The 20850-nt window shown below is 29.1% G+C and overlaps 1 protein-coding gene across 2 annotated transcripts in view; it reads right to left on the reverse strand.

The window, feature by feature from the left end:
- Window positions 1–4820: 4820 nt before the first annotated feature.
- The window catches only part of LOC148229509 (lachesin-like), a 42562-nt gene continuing 26532 nt past the window's right edge, over window positions 4821–20850 (reverse strand). For both annotated transcript variants that reach the window (XM_088198000.1, XM_088198001.1), the window contains exons 3-10: window positions 11452–11555; window positions 11035–11242; window positions 10785–10940; window positions 10347–10475; window positions 10119–10256; window positions 7864–8013; window positions 7693–7767; window positions 4821–5150 (exon numbers count right to left, since the gene is read on the reverse strand). In XM_088198000.1, the coding sequence (XP_088054126.1) occupies window positions 5029–5150; window positions 7693–7767; window positions 7864–8013; window positions 10119–10256; window positions 10347–10475; window positions 10785–10940; window positions 11035–11242; window positions 11452–11555 (1082 nt within the window). In that variant the 3' untranslated portion in view covers window positions 4821–5028. The remainder of the gene's footprint in view (window positions 5151–7692; window positions 7768–7863; window positions 8014–10118; window positions 10257–10346; window positions 10476–10784; window positions 10941–11034; window positions 11243–11451; window positions 11556–20850) is intronic.

Raw genomic sequence — 20850 nt, forward strand, 5'->3', positions numbered from 1 at the left:
AAAACATATATAAATCCACGAATAACAAGAGCTTAATAATAACCAATTTATTATTTTAAGAAATGCTGATTTTATGACCCTGCAAAAATTGTATGGGGGGGGGGCGATTTTAAGGATCGCCCTGAGCGGCACATACCCTAGCTACGCCACTGCGTTACAGGGCTAACCCATAGGTATCTGTAAAAAAACGATTACAGCGGCCACTTTCTAAATATTATAATAAGCGTTATATTTTATACAAAAGATATTGACCTTATTATAAACATAAAATGCCTAAAAATTCTTTTTTGAACAAAAAACCTTTTACTCACTTTTCCGTCGCCCTCCATGGCTCCTCCATCGCCCACTAAATTCCCACGTAGTCAGCATTGTCCACCGAGATTCTTCTATTGCCCACTGATAGGCGATAATGCCCACTTTGAGAACCTAAAATGTAGATTAAGTAGTTTAATATTTACGAACGTATTCATAATTCGTATAACTAAAAAAATCATTGATTAAAAATACTTTTTTAACCCTTTAGTTGCCAAGCATTTAAGGATTGCTTACTACAAGATAGCATTGTATTACTTAATAAACATGTATGTTTATGTTAATGTTAAAGTAAATAATCTACAGTCCATTGAATGTGCATCCGATTCTTTCTTAAATGATGACGTCGAATTCGGCCAATGCAACAAAAACCAATAAATCAGATTTCGGCAAGTAAAGGGTTATTTGATATACTTCTTTTGTATACTAATTTTACATTGAATATATTATTTTAAATTTCGAAAGTCAGAATGCATAGATTGCGAAGTCTTCAATTAACCAAATAATTGATTGTACTAAATATACATAGGTAAGTAACAATTTGCGGTGTATAGTCACGATTATCCTTTCATCGAAAATGTAATCCGCAACGTTGCCACCTTAGAAACACCCTGTGTATGCAAACACATACACATTGAGCTATTGATGGTCTGCGACTTGCGCTTTGATGCCTTACGTTACGATCTTCATCAATTTGATGGAGCGATAAATTGCAAACCATCAAGTTCCACAGTTTACCGTGCGATTCAACCGTCAAACTTGCTCTCCCAGGTATTGGGATACATAGGTATGTACACATAAGGAGTTTTCAGCGTGTGCTGCCGCCACTATAAATAAAATATTAGAATAGATTTTTTTTTTCATTTTGTAGGTACCTACTCCCTGATAACATTACTTAATGAATAGTACTCACTCATTTTTAGGTGTCTACTCCCTACTAATGGAGATTAAAAATATAACACTAAAGATATATTTTAAATATTAATATTAATTGAAAAAAATGATGCACGATTTCCTTTGTTTGGTCGCACAATTATTTATTTAACGATCGTCAAGGTAACAAGTAAGTGTAATTTTCATGTTATTTTTATTGTTATTTAAAATAAATGTGTCCAGGGAATTATTAATATTATTATTTAAATCTTATATTATACCAGATAAGTGACGGTTATTCAAGGTAAAAAATTAACTTTTATAGATTTTATATATTTTTAATACAATACATATCAGTTGAATGGGCTCGTTATTAGATCATTTTTAATACATTTTATGTACAATCTGCGCTTGTTACGATATTCATCCGTGAGATAAGGAAAATATAGAAAAATCTAATCTGTGATGAGATTCGAACTTTTCTTTTTCTTTCATCTTTCAGGTAGTAGTAACCGACTTATACCACTGGTCTGTCGATCTGGTATAAAATTTAAAGATAATTAATTAAATTATATCTAATTAAAACACCATTTTCTCTTTTAAAAAAAAACATTTATTCTGTCAATAAATTATGTGAATTTATTTAACAAAAATAATATCCAAAATATTAGTTCATAACATTGAAATTTAATGTGAAATTTGGGCTTGTTTGATATTTATTAATTTCTCCATATAATGGTCTAGTTCTGTATCATTTTTTAAACGTAGATAGGTTTCCAGTTTTAATTTTGTCATGGTAGAAAATATTTTTTCACATAAATAGATACACAATAGTGGCATTAAAATAGCTTTGTTAAAAAAATGATAAAATCCTTCTTTTTATTTATTGAAATGTTACGAGTTTGAAGTCCTTTGCGTTTTTTTCCAGTTGTTTTTTTTATTCACGAGATAAGTTTTCTGTTATATAAAATCATGTCTGTGCCAATTTATTATTGATTAATACTTAATTAGGTATTTTTATATATATTAAAAATATCGAGACAGTATAAATATATTGGTTCGATATATTTGTTTCTAAATCTTCCGCTGCAACATGAGAGGCGTTAACCCAATGTGTTACAACGGGTTAAGCCCAATCACACCTATCAAAGTTTGTAAATCGTCTATTTTATTAATTTTAATAAGTGTTTATCACAATTTACAACCAATATGTCATTATGCAGCTAGGACTATTATTTTAATAGCATTTTCTAATAAAATAAAAATCCTTTTTTACATATTTTGTTCTTTCCAATTTATTAGATATTCATGCTTAGTCCTATATAATTAAAAATCCTATATTCAGTATTTGTATTTGTTTATTCACTGTAAATATATTAAACACGAAGTGAAAATTACTTTGTCCGTAAAACTTGATCAAAAAATGTACAACAATTGAAGACGTCGTCATGATGAACGGAATATTTTAATAAATTTAGAGAGTGAAGGTGAAAATCGAAACTTATCTTTACAAAAATATGCCATCAAAAATGTTCGTCCAACGTTTTCAATTAAGTCAACATAAATTTGACATTTGGTTCGAATACAATAAAAATTGAGCAGAATTAACGATATTATTCTGGGACGTGCAATTTATTATTCACATTTTAATATTTTTACAATCGCATTTTATTCGTGTACATTAATAATAAATATTTGCCTTAGCTGAAATTAAAGTTGTATTAGTTGTTTTATTATTTATTTTTAAATATTCTTCAACAGACACCTACGAAATAGATAACTTATTATTTTTTTATAATATATTTTGAGGCAATATTAATCGTTTTATAGTTATTACTATTAACCCTTTCCAGTTATATGTCATCAATTTTATTCTAGTGGAGCATATGTCAAATCTCAGTCGATTATTAGTTAAAATTTTGTTATCATATATTAGAAAAATATAAAGGTTTTGTGTATACTTAAATTTTGCAAATCTATTATGGACCTGGTAGAGTTTGTTTTTTTTAGGACCGTAAAGTGTAATAACCAATTTAATATGACTCTTTAAGTTTTTCTCTCATTTTTCAGTTTAGTTATTTTTTAATTACATTAATATTTTTTTTGCTTTGCTATTTATAAAATGTTTACAAACATATATAACTGTAAAAGTATTTATTAAATCAATTATCCTCATAAATTATCTTTTTTGAAATTTAACTTTGCTTTTAAAACTAATTGCATACGTTTTTCAAATTTCGGTCTCTTGGGTTAAAAGTAACGGGGTTTTTACTCGTACATACATATGTATATCGCAACGTATCATCACTCCCAATTCCTCCCCCATTTTCACTCTTACTTAAAGAACGACAGCAATTTAGAGCCATACAATATCAATCATGGTTATAGTTACATAATAATCAGCATTTATTGTCTCAAGTTTGCTACAAAATTAATTAAGAACGCTAGAGAGCATTTCTTTTTAATTTTATCTTGTCCCTGAAGCAGGCAAGTTCTGGATCATTTATTTTACGTTCATTGAAAAAATACAAAACTGTTGGTAGCAGTTCGTTAAGATGACAAAGAATTCTCTGCTCAACCATCGTAGTGCTGTATGTAGCAGAAAATTTTCATACTGTTAATTTAATTCATCTGGCTTGTGGATTTTCTTCACTCCAAATGCGACAATTTTGCTTGTTGAAGTAGGAATTCAACTAAAAATGAGTCTCAACGCTGAACAAAATTGTGTGGTGAAAATGAGGATCAATAGCAAACTCGTTTTCGGCTCATTCACCGCACGTACGATGCACACGATGGTTAAGCGGCTTCAATTCTACACAAGCTGGATCTTGAAACCTCGTAAACCAAGATCTTTCTTAAAGTTGATAGACACAGCTCTAATTGCTGTGTACGATGACTCAATCGACTCATTAGGGTCCTCCGCAATACTACGCTCCACAGCAGAAACAACTTCTTCGGTTGCGCACTGTACGACGTCCCTGCGGATGCGTATTATCAATTAGAGTATGCGTGGTGCGAAAATGATTCATGGTGGACGTTTAAGTCGACCGTAAAATTAATGTAGCGCACGGTAATATATATCTTATTAGTTGGTTTCGTGAATAAAAAATGTTATACAGCATTATTTATGCATCACCTTTATAAATGTATTTTTAACTATAAGTTTCCCATTGTATTGATTTGAAATATAATCACAGTTAAATATTTTCCTAAGCCGAATCACAGCACGAGCTCCTTCTTTGAACACTATTCTTACCTCATTCCAAGGAAGGCATTGTCGGACACAGAATTAATCCTTGGTCAGGTGAAACGCTGCCGCTGCCCAGTCAAGGTAATTTATTGAAGCCGCAAACCGTATCCTGGGGGTCGGTTGTCTTCCCTCCGTGCAGCCATATAAATTAAAGCTACTTTACAAGCGGCCGCGTACTCGCTCATGATTAGTGTATTACGATCGTTTTCCTACCGAAACAACAATGCCTCCAAACTTACACTATATGCGCGAAAAGTAGTACTTCCAACAACAAACTTCCGAAGCGGCCGACCTCTGCTATTGCCGTTTTGATAGTATTAATTATTAAATTTAATCTTGCTACACACTTTCGAGGAAATTTATATTAACTAATAAAACAACTTCATCGATTTTCACGTTTTATTAAATAAGCCGTAAATGTACAAAATTTACAGTTATAAATTACAATAAATGTATTCGTATAATATGCATAAAAATCATGGAACGTTTTAATATTTTTTAAATGATAATTTTATATACAGTTCGATTGTAACACTATGTACATTTTTACAAGTTTTTACATTTTTACATTTGTATTTTTTTTATCAATAATCTCAACTGAATAATATGTATTTTAAATTATTTATAATAGTGAATATTAATAAAAATTGATGTAATATAAAATCATTGGATCTAGATGGAGCATCTTCGGTTGGATCTTCAGATTGGTCGTAATCTGTAAAAAAAAATTATGTAGAAAGGATTCTTTTATACATTTTGAATATGTAGAAACTCTGGTTGTTATAAGTATGAATTATTAATCACGAAAGGTAACGATATATTTTTTTTATATATAAAAAATTGAGAATATTAAGGACTAACTCAACAAATATATTTTTTCAGAAAGTCGACTTTGTTCGATCTTCAATGTCGGCTTGAGTGATGGGAGCTAAGGATATCATATAGTGCAGTGTACGCCACAGCTTCCACTTTTTATCCAAAACACACACACACTAAACTAATACAATAATATGGTAAGGGTTTACAACCAGCTACTGGGATATTATATATTATTTTTTTGGTGCGATAAATTAATTTTTAAAAAAAGATTTTAAAATGAATCATTACATATTTTTTGATAATGAGGAATATGCAATTCCAAACAACCTATCTTTGTGAATAAAGATGCTCGAAAATGGTATAGAGACAACTCTTCGAATGGCATCATCTACAATTATGTCTAGGATTGACGAACTAGTTATTAATGTGAAGATGATATTGACTGATTCTGTACAAAAAGAAGTTGAATGTTTGTTTATGAATTTAAAAATTGAGTAATTTTATTTTCAACTAAATAATACAATCATGTTTTAAATAAGCATAATATCGTTGTTTTATATTCATTGAAAATAAAGTAGGCATCAGAATTATATTGGAAACCTTGTTGTCTATCGTTTCTATCTATAATCAGTAGAATAGAAATTGCGTTTCCTTGAAGTTTTCTTGATAACGAGGGTCGTTAGAAATGGAGGACGAGGAGAGAAAAGTAGAGATATTTTTATTTGGAGAATCTTACTGATTAAATCACCAAATGCCACAAGATGTTTATTCGCAATCGGCAAAAAAAAGGCGACGACCTTACCCTTCGGGTACCGTAATCTTTTCTTTGCGACAATAAAAGACCGACGTTTGTTTCGCAATCGAATTGCTAATTTTCTAGGGGCGAAGACCGAAACGGTGACATTCTTTTTTCATATGGCAATAATGCGAAAGATTTTATATTATAGCAGCGAAATTGCAGGGTCAAAATAATCAACTTAGTGTTCGTGCACAGCGTGTTCACAAAATATATTCCAACAGTAATATTGTACAGGTGATTTTTATTTTAAAAATAAGAAATACTCTATAGAAACTGTAATTGAAATATCAACCGTTTCAGAGCTGAAACTCATCAAAGAGGTAATAGCAGATTGGAAAACTTTTTTGGAAAAATTTTGGCTTTTGAGATGTTCCCACAAAATTTAGTGTCATTTTTAATTTATACCATTTTAATTATTGCGTAATAATATTAGATATGCTTAATAAATTAGATAAAATAATGTTGCAAAAATTAAAAAATAGGTTAATGAAAGTAATCTTAAATAAAAATAGATTTACTAGTTATAGAAGTATGATTGTTAGTTTGGAGTATTTAATTGGAAATAAAGATTTACAAAGTAGATTTAATACTAGAAATAGAGACAATTTAAGGATAGTTAGGTATGAAAAAACGAGTACGGCCAGGGGAATTATGTACGGAGTTGTGAATTTTCCGCAAAATCCGCAAAAATACAACTGTAGCGGGTTTCCTAAATGAAATAAAGAAACACCTTCATGCATTAAGAAATAAATTATAATATTAGGTCTTTTTTATTTTCTGTTTATGTTTATATTATGTATGTTTAGATAGTGTAATAGTTAGCTAAATAAATTAATAAAATTAATAATAAATAATAACTTGACATACTTTTTTTAGGACATCGACCAAAATTTTGATTCTAATATTACAATATAATATATCTAAGGAAAATTGAGAAATTTTATTAAATTATATAATATATAGAGTGTTGTAGTAAAATAGGAAATCCGGGACGGTCTCGTCCTCTACAATACTTTAGGCATCACTAAATATTTTAAAGCTTAGAATTACTAAGCAATTCAAATAAAATTCTAATCAAGTCATGTTTAATTAAAAATTAGCTATATTAGCTATATAAATTAATAAAACGAATAAATAAATAAATTGGGTGTCTGGTAGGTTAGGTACATTATTTACACTTTTTCTTTGAAGACGTGCAATAATGGTCAATTAAAATTTTTGATTATTTTTTAGTATACATCTTATGTGTTTTTAAGGTTTATAAGCGAGAAAAAAATCATTGATATGAGATAACAATTGCTCTCTTATAAGTGCAAATAACAGCGTTCTCAATTTATACGGTTAAGGTTAGTTGCATATATTATATAAAAAACATGTTTTTGATTCAGTTGTGGTTTTTGACATTTGATTTTTTTCAGATAAAAATTAAAGTAATTGACTAACACTGCCGAACAAATATTTTGACATATGACTAGATAAGCGAATATATTTTTTTGATTGGTGGGAGAGATTGCAACTGTCTTCACAGGTTGCCGATTATAAATTAAGGGTGATTTAAAAAATACTGTAAGAAACACTGTCTGTGATATCATTTAAATTTATAATATGTAAATATTCCACTCTGTGATTTTAGTTTTACCTTTCTTTTTGGCAGAAACGGGCAGCGCTGGCGATATTGTCGTGGAGGTCGATGTCGTCGACGGCGCCGGTATTTCTGAAACACAGAACGATTTCATTTTAACACGCGGGAATATTCTCATTTGTATTTATGAAATACACGGGGTTTGTATACAGGGTGGACGATAGTCACCTTCCAGTCTTATTACGCCGTCAGTTTCGCCGAGTGAGTTTTTCGCGACGCATTTGTATGAGCCGAAGTCCTTCGATGTGACGTTTCTTATTTTCAGCATCATGTATCTGTGATAGCCATCGTCTGTTGATATGTCTTCGTATTTTTGTCCTTTAATTAGTATATTAAAAAAAAATTAAAATGATCTCAATTTATGAAGATGTACCATTATCTATTATTTAAAATAAGAAAAATATTTTTTAAATCCAGACTCAGACCTTTTCATTTTGCTTACAAAAGGAATACATGAAAATACTGGCATTAAGTATTCTCTTTTTAAACTATATTATCCTTATTATATTTACAGGAAAGGAAATTTGATATACAGTTAATATATTTATTTAAATATTGTTGGGTGTATAAAATGGTTGTATAATGTAATATATTGAAAGGAACTCATTATGTATTTATTTGAAAATATACATACAAAGCTTTACAGTTAACCCTGCTCATAAAATTTAATACATAAATAATATGATTTTCTAAAGTAACATACAAGTAAAATATTATAATACAAGTGTTCATAATACAATTAAATTAAAAAGATTAAAAGTGAATAATACAAAAAAATAAAATATCTACATAAGAGTTATCTAATATTCCCGTTCTTATAATTTACTTAAGGGAAGGTCTTCTAGAGTTTTTAGGCTATTAAATATTTGAGTAGGTAGCAGTAAAAAAATATCAAATCGTTTTTTATGTAATATCTGCAGTAAAAAAAATATCAAAAACAAACTAATCTATAACTGTGAAATAAAAATAAAATAAAACGAAGCTTAAGTGAATGTGTATTATTTATTTTCACGAATATTTCAGTGAAATTATATTAGAATACATTTTTACTAGTAAATATATATTTATACTAGTGAAAAAATAATTTATCTGACATGTGTAAAAAATGACAAATGTAGTCGTATATGACATCGTTTAAAAAAGTAGTTAATGCGACTATCAAATTTAAAGCGAACCAAACTTAACCTAATAAAATTTCTAAAACTAACAATAGTTTTTGAACCTTCATTAAGTAAAGTTAGATTTGGTTTTGTTTGAACAACAAATGGATGTTTCGCAGTTGTCAAATTGATCAGTCAGCATATAATTTACTGGCGCCTGTCAGTTAAATTATATTTTCGCTAGTAGAAATATTCGTATTTGATTTCATTGAAATTATATTTATACTAGTGATAATATACTTTCACTACAAATACACATTCACACATACAATCATGAAAATGTATTTATATATAATAGTTTCATTCAAAAATAAAAGCTCTTATAAACCGTAAAATATTAAAAAATGACATAGAAATATGTGTATACGAGTACTGTATGAAATATATTTGTGGCAAAAATTTTAATGTACTAAGATTTCAAGGATTCTTTATAAATATTTATAGTCGTACCAATATACGAAGATTTACAACCTCGCTATTGTTAACTCGCGTAATTACGGTCGGACCATTGTTAGCTATCGTAATTTGTCTTTTTTGCTGATTTAAGGGTCTGAATGACGCAATGGCACAACAGTAGATTTACAATATAAATAAAATAAATATATCTTGGAACATTAATAACGGAGCACATCAATAAAAATAAAATACTTTTAAGATTTTAGCAGATTAGATTTATTTAAGTGTCGTTTCTTAAAAGTCATATTTTATTTGTAACAATCAATTAATTTAATATAATTATTATAAAATAGACTTTCGTACAAGATATGTCTTCTAATTAATATTCTTTACAATTTATGTATTCCATTCATACATTATATCAGCATATTCGTTGTATAATATAAGACAATGGAAAACCACTACACCTATGTATTTCTTAAGATAACTCGTATACCTATTTCTGTGTTCAATTCACTATCGTCAGTGAATGAGGATTATGAAGTAGAGAAAGATTTATTTGTAAGCTTTCTCGTTTTCCGACTTTAATATTAATCAGTGACTTGTTTAGTAATTTAATTAATATGTATAACATATTGGTTAAAAAATATTAGCACGACTTATATACAACCTGTATATTATTATTTAAATCTTTACGCCTAAAAATATTTTCAGCTAAGCTAATTTGATTTTATAATATTTAACATTAACTAAATTTTATAAGCCTAAATATTAATTTTAGTTTTACTGTATTAGTTAATAATTTAATTTATATAAAATAAATATTTAATTGTATGACAAATATTAACTATATAAATATAATCATACCTGAAAGGATCATTTCTCCCCGATCGGTCGTCCAATAATTAATAGAAGGTGGATACGCTTCTGTTAGACATTCCAATGATACATTTTCTCCGACGTAAGCTCCCTCTAATTGATTAGGTATCGACAGCATTGGAGGGACTGATACACATAAATAATAAAAATGTTATTCATTAATTGATTGAAAGTGTGTGTATGTAATTATGTATATAGAAAGTGAGTTATACACACATTGAACCATTAAAGCGAGCCTCTTGCTAATCGATGGCGGTATTCCATTAGAGGCGATGCAAAGATAAAATCCCATGTGTAAACGGGAAACTTTTGTGATGGCTAAGACATCACTGTCTACCACATTTACTGAAATATCATATAATTATGTAGGCAATATATTGTGAGAATAATACAGGATGATTAATTTAGAATTTTACATTGAAAAATGTTTATATTGAGCAACTTTTTGGCTAGCTTTACATATCCATATTAAGATGCATTACAACTTTATTTACTGAATTCATCAACATCTGTCTAAATTTATGTCTAGACTGTACTTTTGAAGATGTGTCAATATATATTAAAAATCAACCAAAACTAAAGAATAATAGATTTATTTATCATGAATTAATACACCTTGTATAAAGAGTGACTATATAATATATTTATAAGTACCATATTCTCCATTATAATTAATATCCTCTCCATCTTCTCGCCTCCACATAACGTAAGGTTCAGGATATCCCGTTGCTTTGCAAGACAGAGAAACGTTACTGCCTTCTCTAACCACTAAGTCCGTTGAAGTTTTATTGTCTAGTATCAACGGGGGGACTGCAAAGTGAATAATTGGGTCGATTTGCTCTCATTCGAACTCATAATTAATACAGTAATATAAATCAGCGTCAATTCAGGATGCAATACAAACCCACAACTTGCAAATAACCCTGGCGTGACCTCATAGGATCCGTGTTGACTTGGCACAAGTACCAACCTCGATCGTACTCTTCGACGCTCTTTATGTGCAAATACCAAGAGCGATGGTCGTTGTACGAAAGACTGATCCTCGGATTTTGCGTGATGATGCTGTGATGGATGCTGAGGATCGTCTGAGTGCTGACTCTCACCCAAGCGACCTAGTTTTGATATTATAAAAATCCATATTATGATAAAGGATAACCGCGCCGGTTTTAAATAATGAAGTAGTTTAGTTTGGAATTTAGGATATTCGACGTAAAATGAGGGGAGGCATCTAAAGTATGTGGGTTATTGTATTAGCGCAAAATATAGGCATGTGTGTTATGGATAGAATGTACATATGTATATTGTCGTATATTTTTTATACCTTATAGTTCTTCAAGTTGTCTATAACGCATACTAATAAGGCATCTCTACCGACTGTTACGGTTACGTTGGGAATTGGTTCTGCGAAACGAGGTAGTAAAGATTCTGCAAAAAAAGATTAATAAAAATCGTACAGCTAAATATCAGTATTTTTTATTTTTATAATAAATAAAAAACAATATTACCTAAAATATTTATTGTAAACTAGCTGTCGGTACCTCACTATCGTGAGGTACCGATAGCTAGCGAGTGTGCGAATACCAGACCCTAAACTTTTTGGGTTTTAAATATAATTTTTGCTTCGTTCTGATTTTTTAAAATATTTTTTAAAATTTAATGGTTCAAATTGGACATTACTATTTAGGATTTTCAAGGATAGACAAAATAGTTCAATCTATAAAAAACTACTTAACATTTTCAATTCATTTGAAAATAGGTTTACAACTTGACTAAATATTTCCAGAAGAAAACATTTTATATTATTTATTAGATTTACAACGTTAGATTTTATCGTTATATTTAAACTTAGATATTTAATGATAAATCTAAATATTGTATATCATTTATGAATAGGTTTAAAACTTGGCTAGATAATAATAAATTAAAAATTGTACTATGAAATTTCAATACAGCGAAGCTCACGGAACCAATGAATAAATTTTGGTGTACTGAAAATTCGTTATATTGAATGTAAGGAAGATGATATATTTTTATTTTATTTTTAATTACTATATTACTACAGCATCAAAATAACCTCTTATAAGGTTGACAGATCGTTTTTTGTCCTTGTTTAAGGGAAATGTATGAAACACAATAAAATTTGTGAAAAAAATGTTATATAAAAAAAGTTTGAGGGTCAGCGAAACACCTGTAATGTCGCTTTTGAACACATCTGGCACACGTCAAGTCAATGATGAACTGAATTCTGAAAAATATTTGTCAAGTTATAACGTCATTCTTAAATTCGGATCAAAATATTTCGTTATACTGAGATCAGTCTTCGTTACAATGAAAACATTTTGTATGAAAGTTTTTCGAGGACAAATTAAAGATTCGTTATACTGGAATTTCATTATTTCGCCTCGCTGCCGCTCGCGCTGACCTTCACTATAGAACCAAACAACCTAACCTTTTTTTAATGATATTGTATTGATTTGTTCTCATTTCGGTATATCTTGTAATTGTCTAGAATCATCCAATCTATGACTAACTGATCCCGCGATCGCAGCGGCGTATGAATCTACGCCTGTGAGTATTTGTGGAACTGATTTTGGCGCCGGCGTGAAACATCATCGTGACGTCACTATGGCGCTCTAACGCGAGTGTTTTGGAAATTCGCGGCCCGTTTTAACGCTGCAACACAATTTTATCATAAATTAAAATTTTAGTAATAAGAACGTTTTTTAGTAACAACATAAGTTACTTTATAATTGAAAAAAGTTGTTTATATGTTTTATGTGTAAATATAAAAGCCAATTAGAAGGATATAATAAACTGAAAATATCAAGCACCTAATATGTTACTTTAGACCAAAAATGCGCTTTAAAAATATTAATAATTTTGAGACCTTTGTCAATTTTTATTAAGAAATACTTTGACTTATTTTGATTTATATATTTTTTAAAGTAAATGTTTTTTCTGCGCAGTATTATATATTTTAATAATTGATAAATAGAAAAAGTTTTTACATTATTTAAAATTAATAATAAACTAAACATATTTAAAATTTATAATAAATTAAGAATATTTAAAATCCATAATAAAATAAAAATATTTTTAAAGTTGAAAAATATATTTTGAATAAATCTTGAAATTTTATTCTAAAACTTTATAATTTAAAAAATATTTAAATTAGTGTTACACAATTTTGTGTAGTTTCCTTTCGAAGGCGTCAGTAAGAGGGATTTTTACAACACTATGTGTTTAGTAGTTGGTTGGTAATGAATAGTACTTATTTTGAAATTTTGCCCCTTTGTGTTGAAAATGTTTTTTCAAGCGAAATTTTAAAAATTCTCTAAAAACTAATACTTTAAATTAGCAACGTTTGCTAAAATTTAAGTACACGTTTTTTCTGTTAAGAGAAGCTAAAAAAAATCACAATATTTATATTATATTTTAAATACCGTATAAACTAAACATATTTTAAAAAATATTTTTTTTAGAATTTGATGATTTTTATACATATATTGATAAGTATTTTACGATTTAAATCGATAAAATCAATTTCGTAGTTCGTTGTCAAGCGCGCCGGGGAATTGCCATTACCGGTATTCCCCGGAATTTCTTATATGTGACAGTTCTCTGTCATCAGTCAAGCGCGCGCCGGGATACAGCTTAGTGCGAATAAATAAACAGTGAAATATGTTATAATCAAAGCATTTTTCTTACTAAGTTACAATTGAAGATGATTCAAAGTGATTTACCATTGGAATTATAGACTATATCGAAATATAAATTATGAGTGCCAGTAAGTGTTTGGTTATATGAATACTATATCACGGTTATTCTAACAAAATTACTATTGACTTTCTAGGATCTAATATTAAACGACAAACAGCAGTGATTTGGCAATTGAAGATATACATGCCAAAGTTAATTAAACATATTACAATGGTAGTAATAATGAAAAATCTCATATTAGTGTAAACAAAAAGTTACTTTTTACCCATATATATAGTATCGTTTACAGTCAATTTCCAGAATCAATGAGAGATCTAATAACATTTACGTATGGCAAACAATTAATGTATGACATATTGCGACTATTTTGAAGAAGATGAAGATATGTCAATCTACGTGTTTAATCCTCTACAGTAATTTCCGTTAATTTTGTTCTTCGGTTGTCGTTCAAATTTAATTTATGGATTATATTAGTAGTAATAATGTGTTTAATGTTTACTCTTATTGTTTTTTAATTACTTTTCAGAAGCAATGATGGAGCAATTTGATGACCTATATGCCTATAACGTAGAATTGGTATATATAAACAAAGAGTGAATCTTCTCATGTTGAAGTCACTGTTAGCAAGTATTATCTTTTTATAAAGAACATACTACATAAGTTTGATGTAACTGAATATCTTGAATTTGGCTATTCCGAAAGAGGAATAAAGGCACAGAACAAAAATTGAACATATTTTGCCACATCGGAATTAAAAATAACCCACTCTTAGATATTTTTGCTATCGATTATTCCAGGTATGCAATCACATATTTATAATCATTGTAAAATGTTAATTATTAGATAACATCCAAGAAACTACACATTTATAAGCTGTCCGTTGGCTGATATAGCGTTCCGACAGCGCCGATTTGATCAACATTAACTTTCAATCCTCATACATACCAAAGATTTATTTGCAATTCGTAAAATCTAACGAATATGTGCATTAAATCAGAAACAACGATAATTTTTATGTATTGTAAAAGGAAAAACTCACTTTTCGGCCTCGGAGCCCGGTGACGGGAATTCAAAATTGAAGATTTCGTTACGAAGATAGTTTTATCATTCTTTATCTAATTTAATCAATGTATTCTTTTTATCCTATACACATTATGTATATATTTAATTTTAATAGTCATAACACACCTAGTTAAGTTGCAATCCGATTATTTATAAAAGGAAAAACTCACTTTTCGGCCTCAGAGCCCGTCGCCGGGAATTCAAAATTTGAAGATTTCATTACGAAGATTGTTTATCTAGTTTAATCAATGTATTCTTCTAATCCTCAACACATTATGTATATATTTAAGTTAACATAGTTATAACAGACCTAGTTAATTTGCAATCCGATTATTTATATTCAGTCAAATGACGAATTAATGAAAATTATTGTCGCGTAGTAAAATTTTATTATTAAATAAAAGTGTTGTACGGTACTGTATATTTGAATGCTTATTTTTCATTGGTCGAAGCTATTTGAATATTTGAATGCTTATTTTTGATTGGTCGAAACAACAGAATGCATTGCCGGCGGCTCGAAAATCAATCGGAGCAAATTCAATTTTTATTTTTATTATTATTTATTATTTATTATTATAATTCTTTTGTTTACGTGTATTGTTACACACCGTTCATACAAAGCGTTACAATTTATAGATTATAGAATTGAACGGAGAATATCTCGTTTAAAGTTATGCGCGTCCGGAAGCGACGACGGCTTAGAACAATTATATATAAGATGTGTCGTTAGTTAATAATTATTAATCTGACAACCAGAAATAAACGATATATTTCTAGTTATTTATTTATTATTTGGTTTTAGTATAATTATGTTAGGCGACTTACTTTGTAATAAAGTCGCTAACCTTACGAAGATGAGGATTATGAGATCTTCGTTTAAATAAAATATAGTAGCTTCATTAATTTATTCAGTCAAAACTTCTATATACTGACGGGCTAAAAGTCATTTTGCAATTAAAAAATTAAATCACTTTTTCAGGGCTATTTATTATTTTATTTTTAAATAAGATTCTAAAAATAGAAGCTTGGGAAATGTATTATTTAGTAACGCGTAAAACTATTAGAATTTTACTCTGAACTCAGCGTTTATTTTACAACAAGGACCGCCCCGGGCGGTCCTTGCTTGGGGGCGGCATATTTGCGTTAGGATCGTCTAGGGTGGGACTTAACCCTAAATGCACTAAAATATACCAATTAATTATTTTAAGAAATGCTGATTTTATGACCATGCAAAAAATGTAAAAAATATATAGGGGGGGGGGGGGGCAATTTTAAGGATCGCCCCGGCACCACATACCCTAGTTACGCCACTGTCTTTTACGAAATGAAATAACTCAGCAAAGTTGTGTTTGTGGAGAACCAGAAACATGCTTCTATATAAAGTTCAATTAGTATAAGATCTTCAACTGGAAAATTCAAACATTCTTAACATTTTCAAGATCAGTATGTTCAAGGTAGAGAATTCGCATTTATGAAGATTAAAGTGTTGGTAATTTATGAGATGTTAGTTTTATATATAAGAAAAAAATCTTCATATTATGTAGAATATAATGTAAAAAATATTTTATTAATAAAAAATATTATTTAGTTTTGAAATTAAAAAGTAAGTTTTGGCACATCCTATAATACTCACATTGTTACATATATGCAGAGATTTTTTAAAACAAAAAAGGTGCCGGAACTCACTTTTTGTCAAGCATTTTACTAAAAAAATATCATTTAAAATAAATCACGAAGCGCATAAAATATATATCAAAATTTACATAAGAGATTTGTTTATTTCAAAATTTATTGATATGAGAGTATTAGTCAAAGTATATTTAAATCGAATTTTGATCAATAGGAGGGCGCAAAAAACAATTATCACTTCTCAGAAGGCAAAAATTCACGTCAAAAGCAATAAAATCGTGTCGGCGCCGTCGCAGTGGGAACGCTCGGTAACGAGCGTTCCCACTGCGACGGCGACGGCACGATTTTATTGCTTTTGACGTGGATTTTTGACTTCTGAGAAGGGATAATTATTTTTTGCGCTCTTTTATTGGTCGAAATTCGGTTTAGATGTTCTTCACTTGATTCTTACTCATTTTAAATCGTAATATTGTAAAAAAGTCAAAAATAAATTGTAGCTTTTCATCTTTCCATATTTTATATCCATACTTTACATAGCTTCATATAATTTTGTCGTCATTTCTGTTATTGTTTTGGTCCTTTTTTAATGGGACCGGCGATTGAGTAGTAACCGAAATTTTATTTTATTTTTAAAATTGGGGTTAAACTTTTACACTTAAAAATAAATAAAATGAAAATAATCACGTCATATTTACGTAAAAATAAAGAAGTAATATGCTACGCAGGGTGTCAATGTTTTTTCAACATTAAAAATACTGTAAAAAAAGATACCGGAACGCCGTTCCACCGCGTTACATGACAAAAAAGCCCTGCATATATGTACATATGTATATATACCAAAAAAATATATAGTGTAGTGCATAATTATCAGTCTACTTTATTATCAATATAGTACATAATCGATTTATTATATGTTTACACATTATGACATACACATAACATACACATATATATATATATATATATATATATATATATATATATATATATATATATATATATATATATATATATATATATATATATATATAATTAAACATTACAGGATTTGATATATGTATATGTGTATGTTATATGTATTGTACATTTTTTATATATGTACATAATATTGCGGTTTTTTTTAAGTTTAACGTGTCAAATATTTTGCTTTTAATGTTTTTTTCCTAACTTTTTTGTAAAACTTATTTTCAAGCGGCTTCCAAGTGGGTTGCAATGGTGCTATCTAAATTAAATTGCAAGTGTTTTTTTTTAAGAAATGCCATGTTATTTTAAACCCACCGTATTTACCTACTATTTATGTTGATGAAAAACGCTTAATTAGCAATGTTTTATATTTAATTATAGTGGCGGAAATAATAAAGATTTAAGTATACACTGTTAGAAAATTTTAAATCAATACATTCTTGAAAGTTGTGTTCCAATTTAGGTCATGGTTTCAAGCACGCATAATACCTATAATTAATTTCCATGATTGAATATTAATTAATGCAGTTTAACTAAAATATCAATCATCTAAAAGCACAAATTACTCCCAATAAACAACACTCGATTCGATCTACTTCAGCGCTGTCCAATATATCGGCGTAGAATTTGATTTACAACAATCGAACCCGTAATCAAATTTACGTGTTTCCATACCACGTGGATTTTTCACACATGTCGCACATATTTTCGCATTACACACACACGTATTGTGAGGTGTGTATATTTTTTCGGGGGCGAAAATTCGAGCGGGTCTTTCATCGCGCCGACCTTTTCCTAACCTTTATTATAATATGCGGCATCGCCACAAAATGGAGCGACTCAATCAGCCAAAAGGTTATTTCGGCTGTACGTGTGATTTTGTATAAATAAATATTATGAATTATGCGAACGTGCAACGTGCTATGTGTAAATGGGGTTGGAAACTTTCAAAAGTGGGACTTGGAAATTAGTTGCCTTTGAAGGTAAAGCAAATATTGCCCTTACATCCAGCGGATACGGGTTGTCTTTGTCGTGTATCGTGTCTTACTCGAGCTATGCGTATTATATACCTATGTATTATACATACACTCGGGTAATATGACTGTGGTGTGCGGATATGTCGTGTGTGCTTATATTATATTATATTACAAATTTAGAACTTTAACCCGGTCGGGATTGAGTTGTCTATTAGGCGCTCCATATATCTCACTCACAGGGTAGTTTATAATGTAATATTTATACCATTTTATGTGAAAGTCTTTGATATTTCGATACTAATAATTTTTCATAAATTTATTTTCAATCTGGAAAAGAATTATTTTCCATTAACCTATACTTTTTTATTAATTTTAAATTGATAGGATCCTAAATGCGATACTTTTGCCCAGTATCGTCCATGCTTCACATCCATTAGTATAATTAAAAATGTTTTTATTGCTAGTCACAGTATCATTAAATTGTCAGGGTTGCTAATACCAGGGACCTGGTATTAGCAACCCTGGACCAGGAGATGCGAAGAGAGAAGCGGCGGCTTTTGCGATCTTGGGTCGGCCTCATCTTTATTGAAATTCATATGAATTGTGGTTCAATCTGAAACCCTGAACTCAGAAGTGGATGTTCAAGTGTAAATGTCAGTAGAATTGTCAGAGAAAATCGTTGGTTTCCCGTGTTTTCGATTAATACATAAAAACATTTTATTTTTCGCCCCTTTTGGTGTAGTGGTCATTTAAAAATAACAGATTGGCATAAGTCGCTAAAGCAAAAAATGCACATTTTATCATTTCCCATATTTTAAAAATTACTTATAATCTTTCTAGTTGATGGCGGGTACTTTCACATAATCTGAAAAAAGGTTTTCTCACGGCGGTGTCCCATTTAAACATTTTTTTTTGTCTTAAGCGTTTAAGATCCGTCTTTTTGTCACAGTTGTCATGGATTTTTTAATTTAATAATATTTGGATTTTTACGTCTGTAAATTTAAATTTTGCTAAAAGATTTTTGCCGTTTTTAGACCTTGTGTGGTTCAACTGATAAACCAGACAAAATAATTCTATGAATTATTTTACATCGGTAAGTGTGGTCCTTAATTAATTAATTTATATTTAATATATATAAATAATGAATAGTATATTAAAGTAGTATATATAATATGTATATTTATTACATATAAACATTTTAATAAAACATGCATTATAATAAAGTAATAATATAATTTTAATATGAATTTTGAATACATTGTCTGTATTTTACGTTATATTTTATATTAAATCGTACATGATGAAAAATATACAAAGAGTACATAGTAAGTAATATAAATTACCCAAAAGCTTTCTAAATATATTTTTCATTGAAAATGCATAATTAAATTCAAAAAGGTTTAATCGTATCTTAAACATTTACTATATTTTATAAAAAAAAAACTGATTTTCATTTAAAAAAAAAGTATAAGTATCTGACTATTTACCTTAGCGTTTTTATTTAAAAAAATAAAAACCTTAGTGTTTTTATTTTTTTATCGTGTCCGAGACATCGGAATCAGTAATTATTATATAATTATAATTTTGATCCTAATCTCACAGATGAATATCGTGAGTATTAATTAAAATCGAGCTAGGTCGTACATATTAGGTATTAATAACTACTTTAGCTCATACAAAAAATAATTTATTCAAGTCATAATCGATTATGACTCATAACTTTGTATTTTATAAATATGTTTTATTCGGTAACATATCCGCAGCAGTTGTATGTTTTATATGGAGTCAATACCTAATTTTCTGATCCGTTTTTTTAAAAGCACACGGAGAAACTTCTTCTGATATTCATTGTCAATTGGTTATTTTATAATTGTATGGCAATGGTGTTACGAAAATGTGTATAACCTACAGAAAAAGGGAAAGAAACTCAGGATAAAAATTAAGTGAAGTCAAATCAAACACATTTAAACAAACAAAATATTTGTGTAAAACGTCTGTGACATTAGAATCACAACAAGTTATAGCTGATGGTGATTGTGTTTAAAAATGGTTTTAAAAAAATCTGGACTTTGAAATTGTTGTTATGAGGCGTTGAGAATATTAAGAGCGAACTATCAGCAGTCCCCAAGCAGTTGGATACTTTAAGAACCAAATAAAGAGACTTAAAACTTTTCGCCTGTCGAAGTCCGTTTCAAAACTACCTGTATAAAGGCAAGAGTCTGATAACTGTCTAGTAAAGTTATTTAGTGGTATACTCTACGAGATTTGAAAAATATTATAAAAATAAAAAAACATCTTTATACTACACGCTTTTTTAAAATTCAATGTTATTATTTAGCCTCCCCTTCATTATATTTGTAAGATATTTA

This window comes from Plectrocnemia conspersa, unplaced genomic scaffold (genome assembly GCF_051122295.1).
Source record: "Plectrocnemia conspersa isolate PC_06_02 unplaced genomic scaffold, ASM5112229v1 ptg000011l, whole genome shotgun sequence".
In the NCBI taxonomy this organism is placed as follows: Eukaryota; Metazoa; Arthropoda; class Insecta; order Trichoptera; family Polycentropodidae; genus Plectrocnemia; species Plectrocnemia conspersa.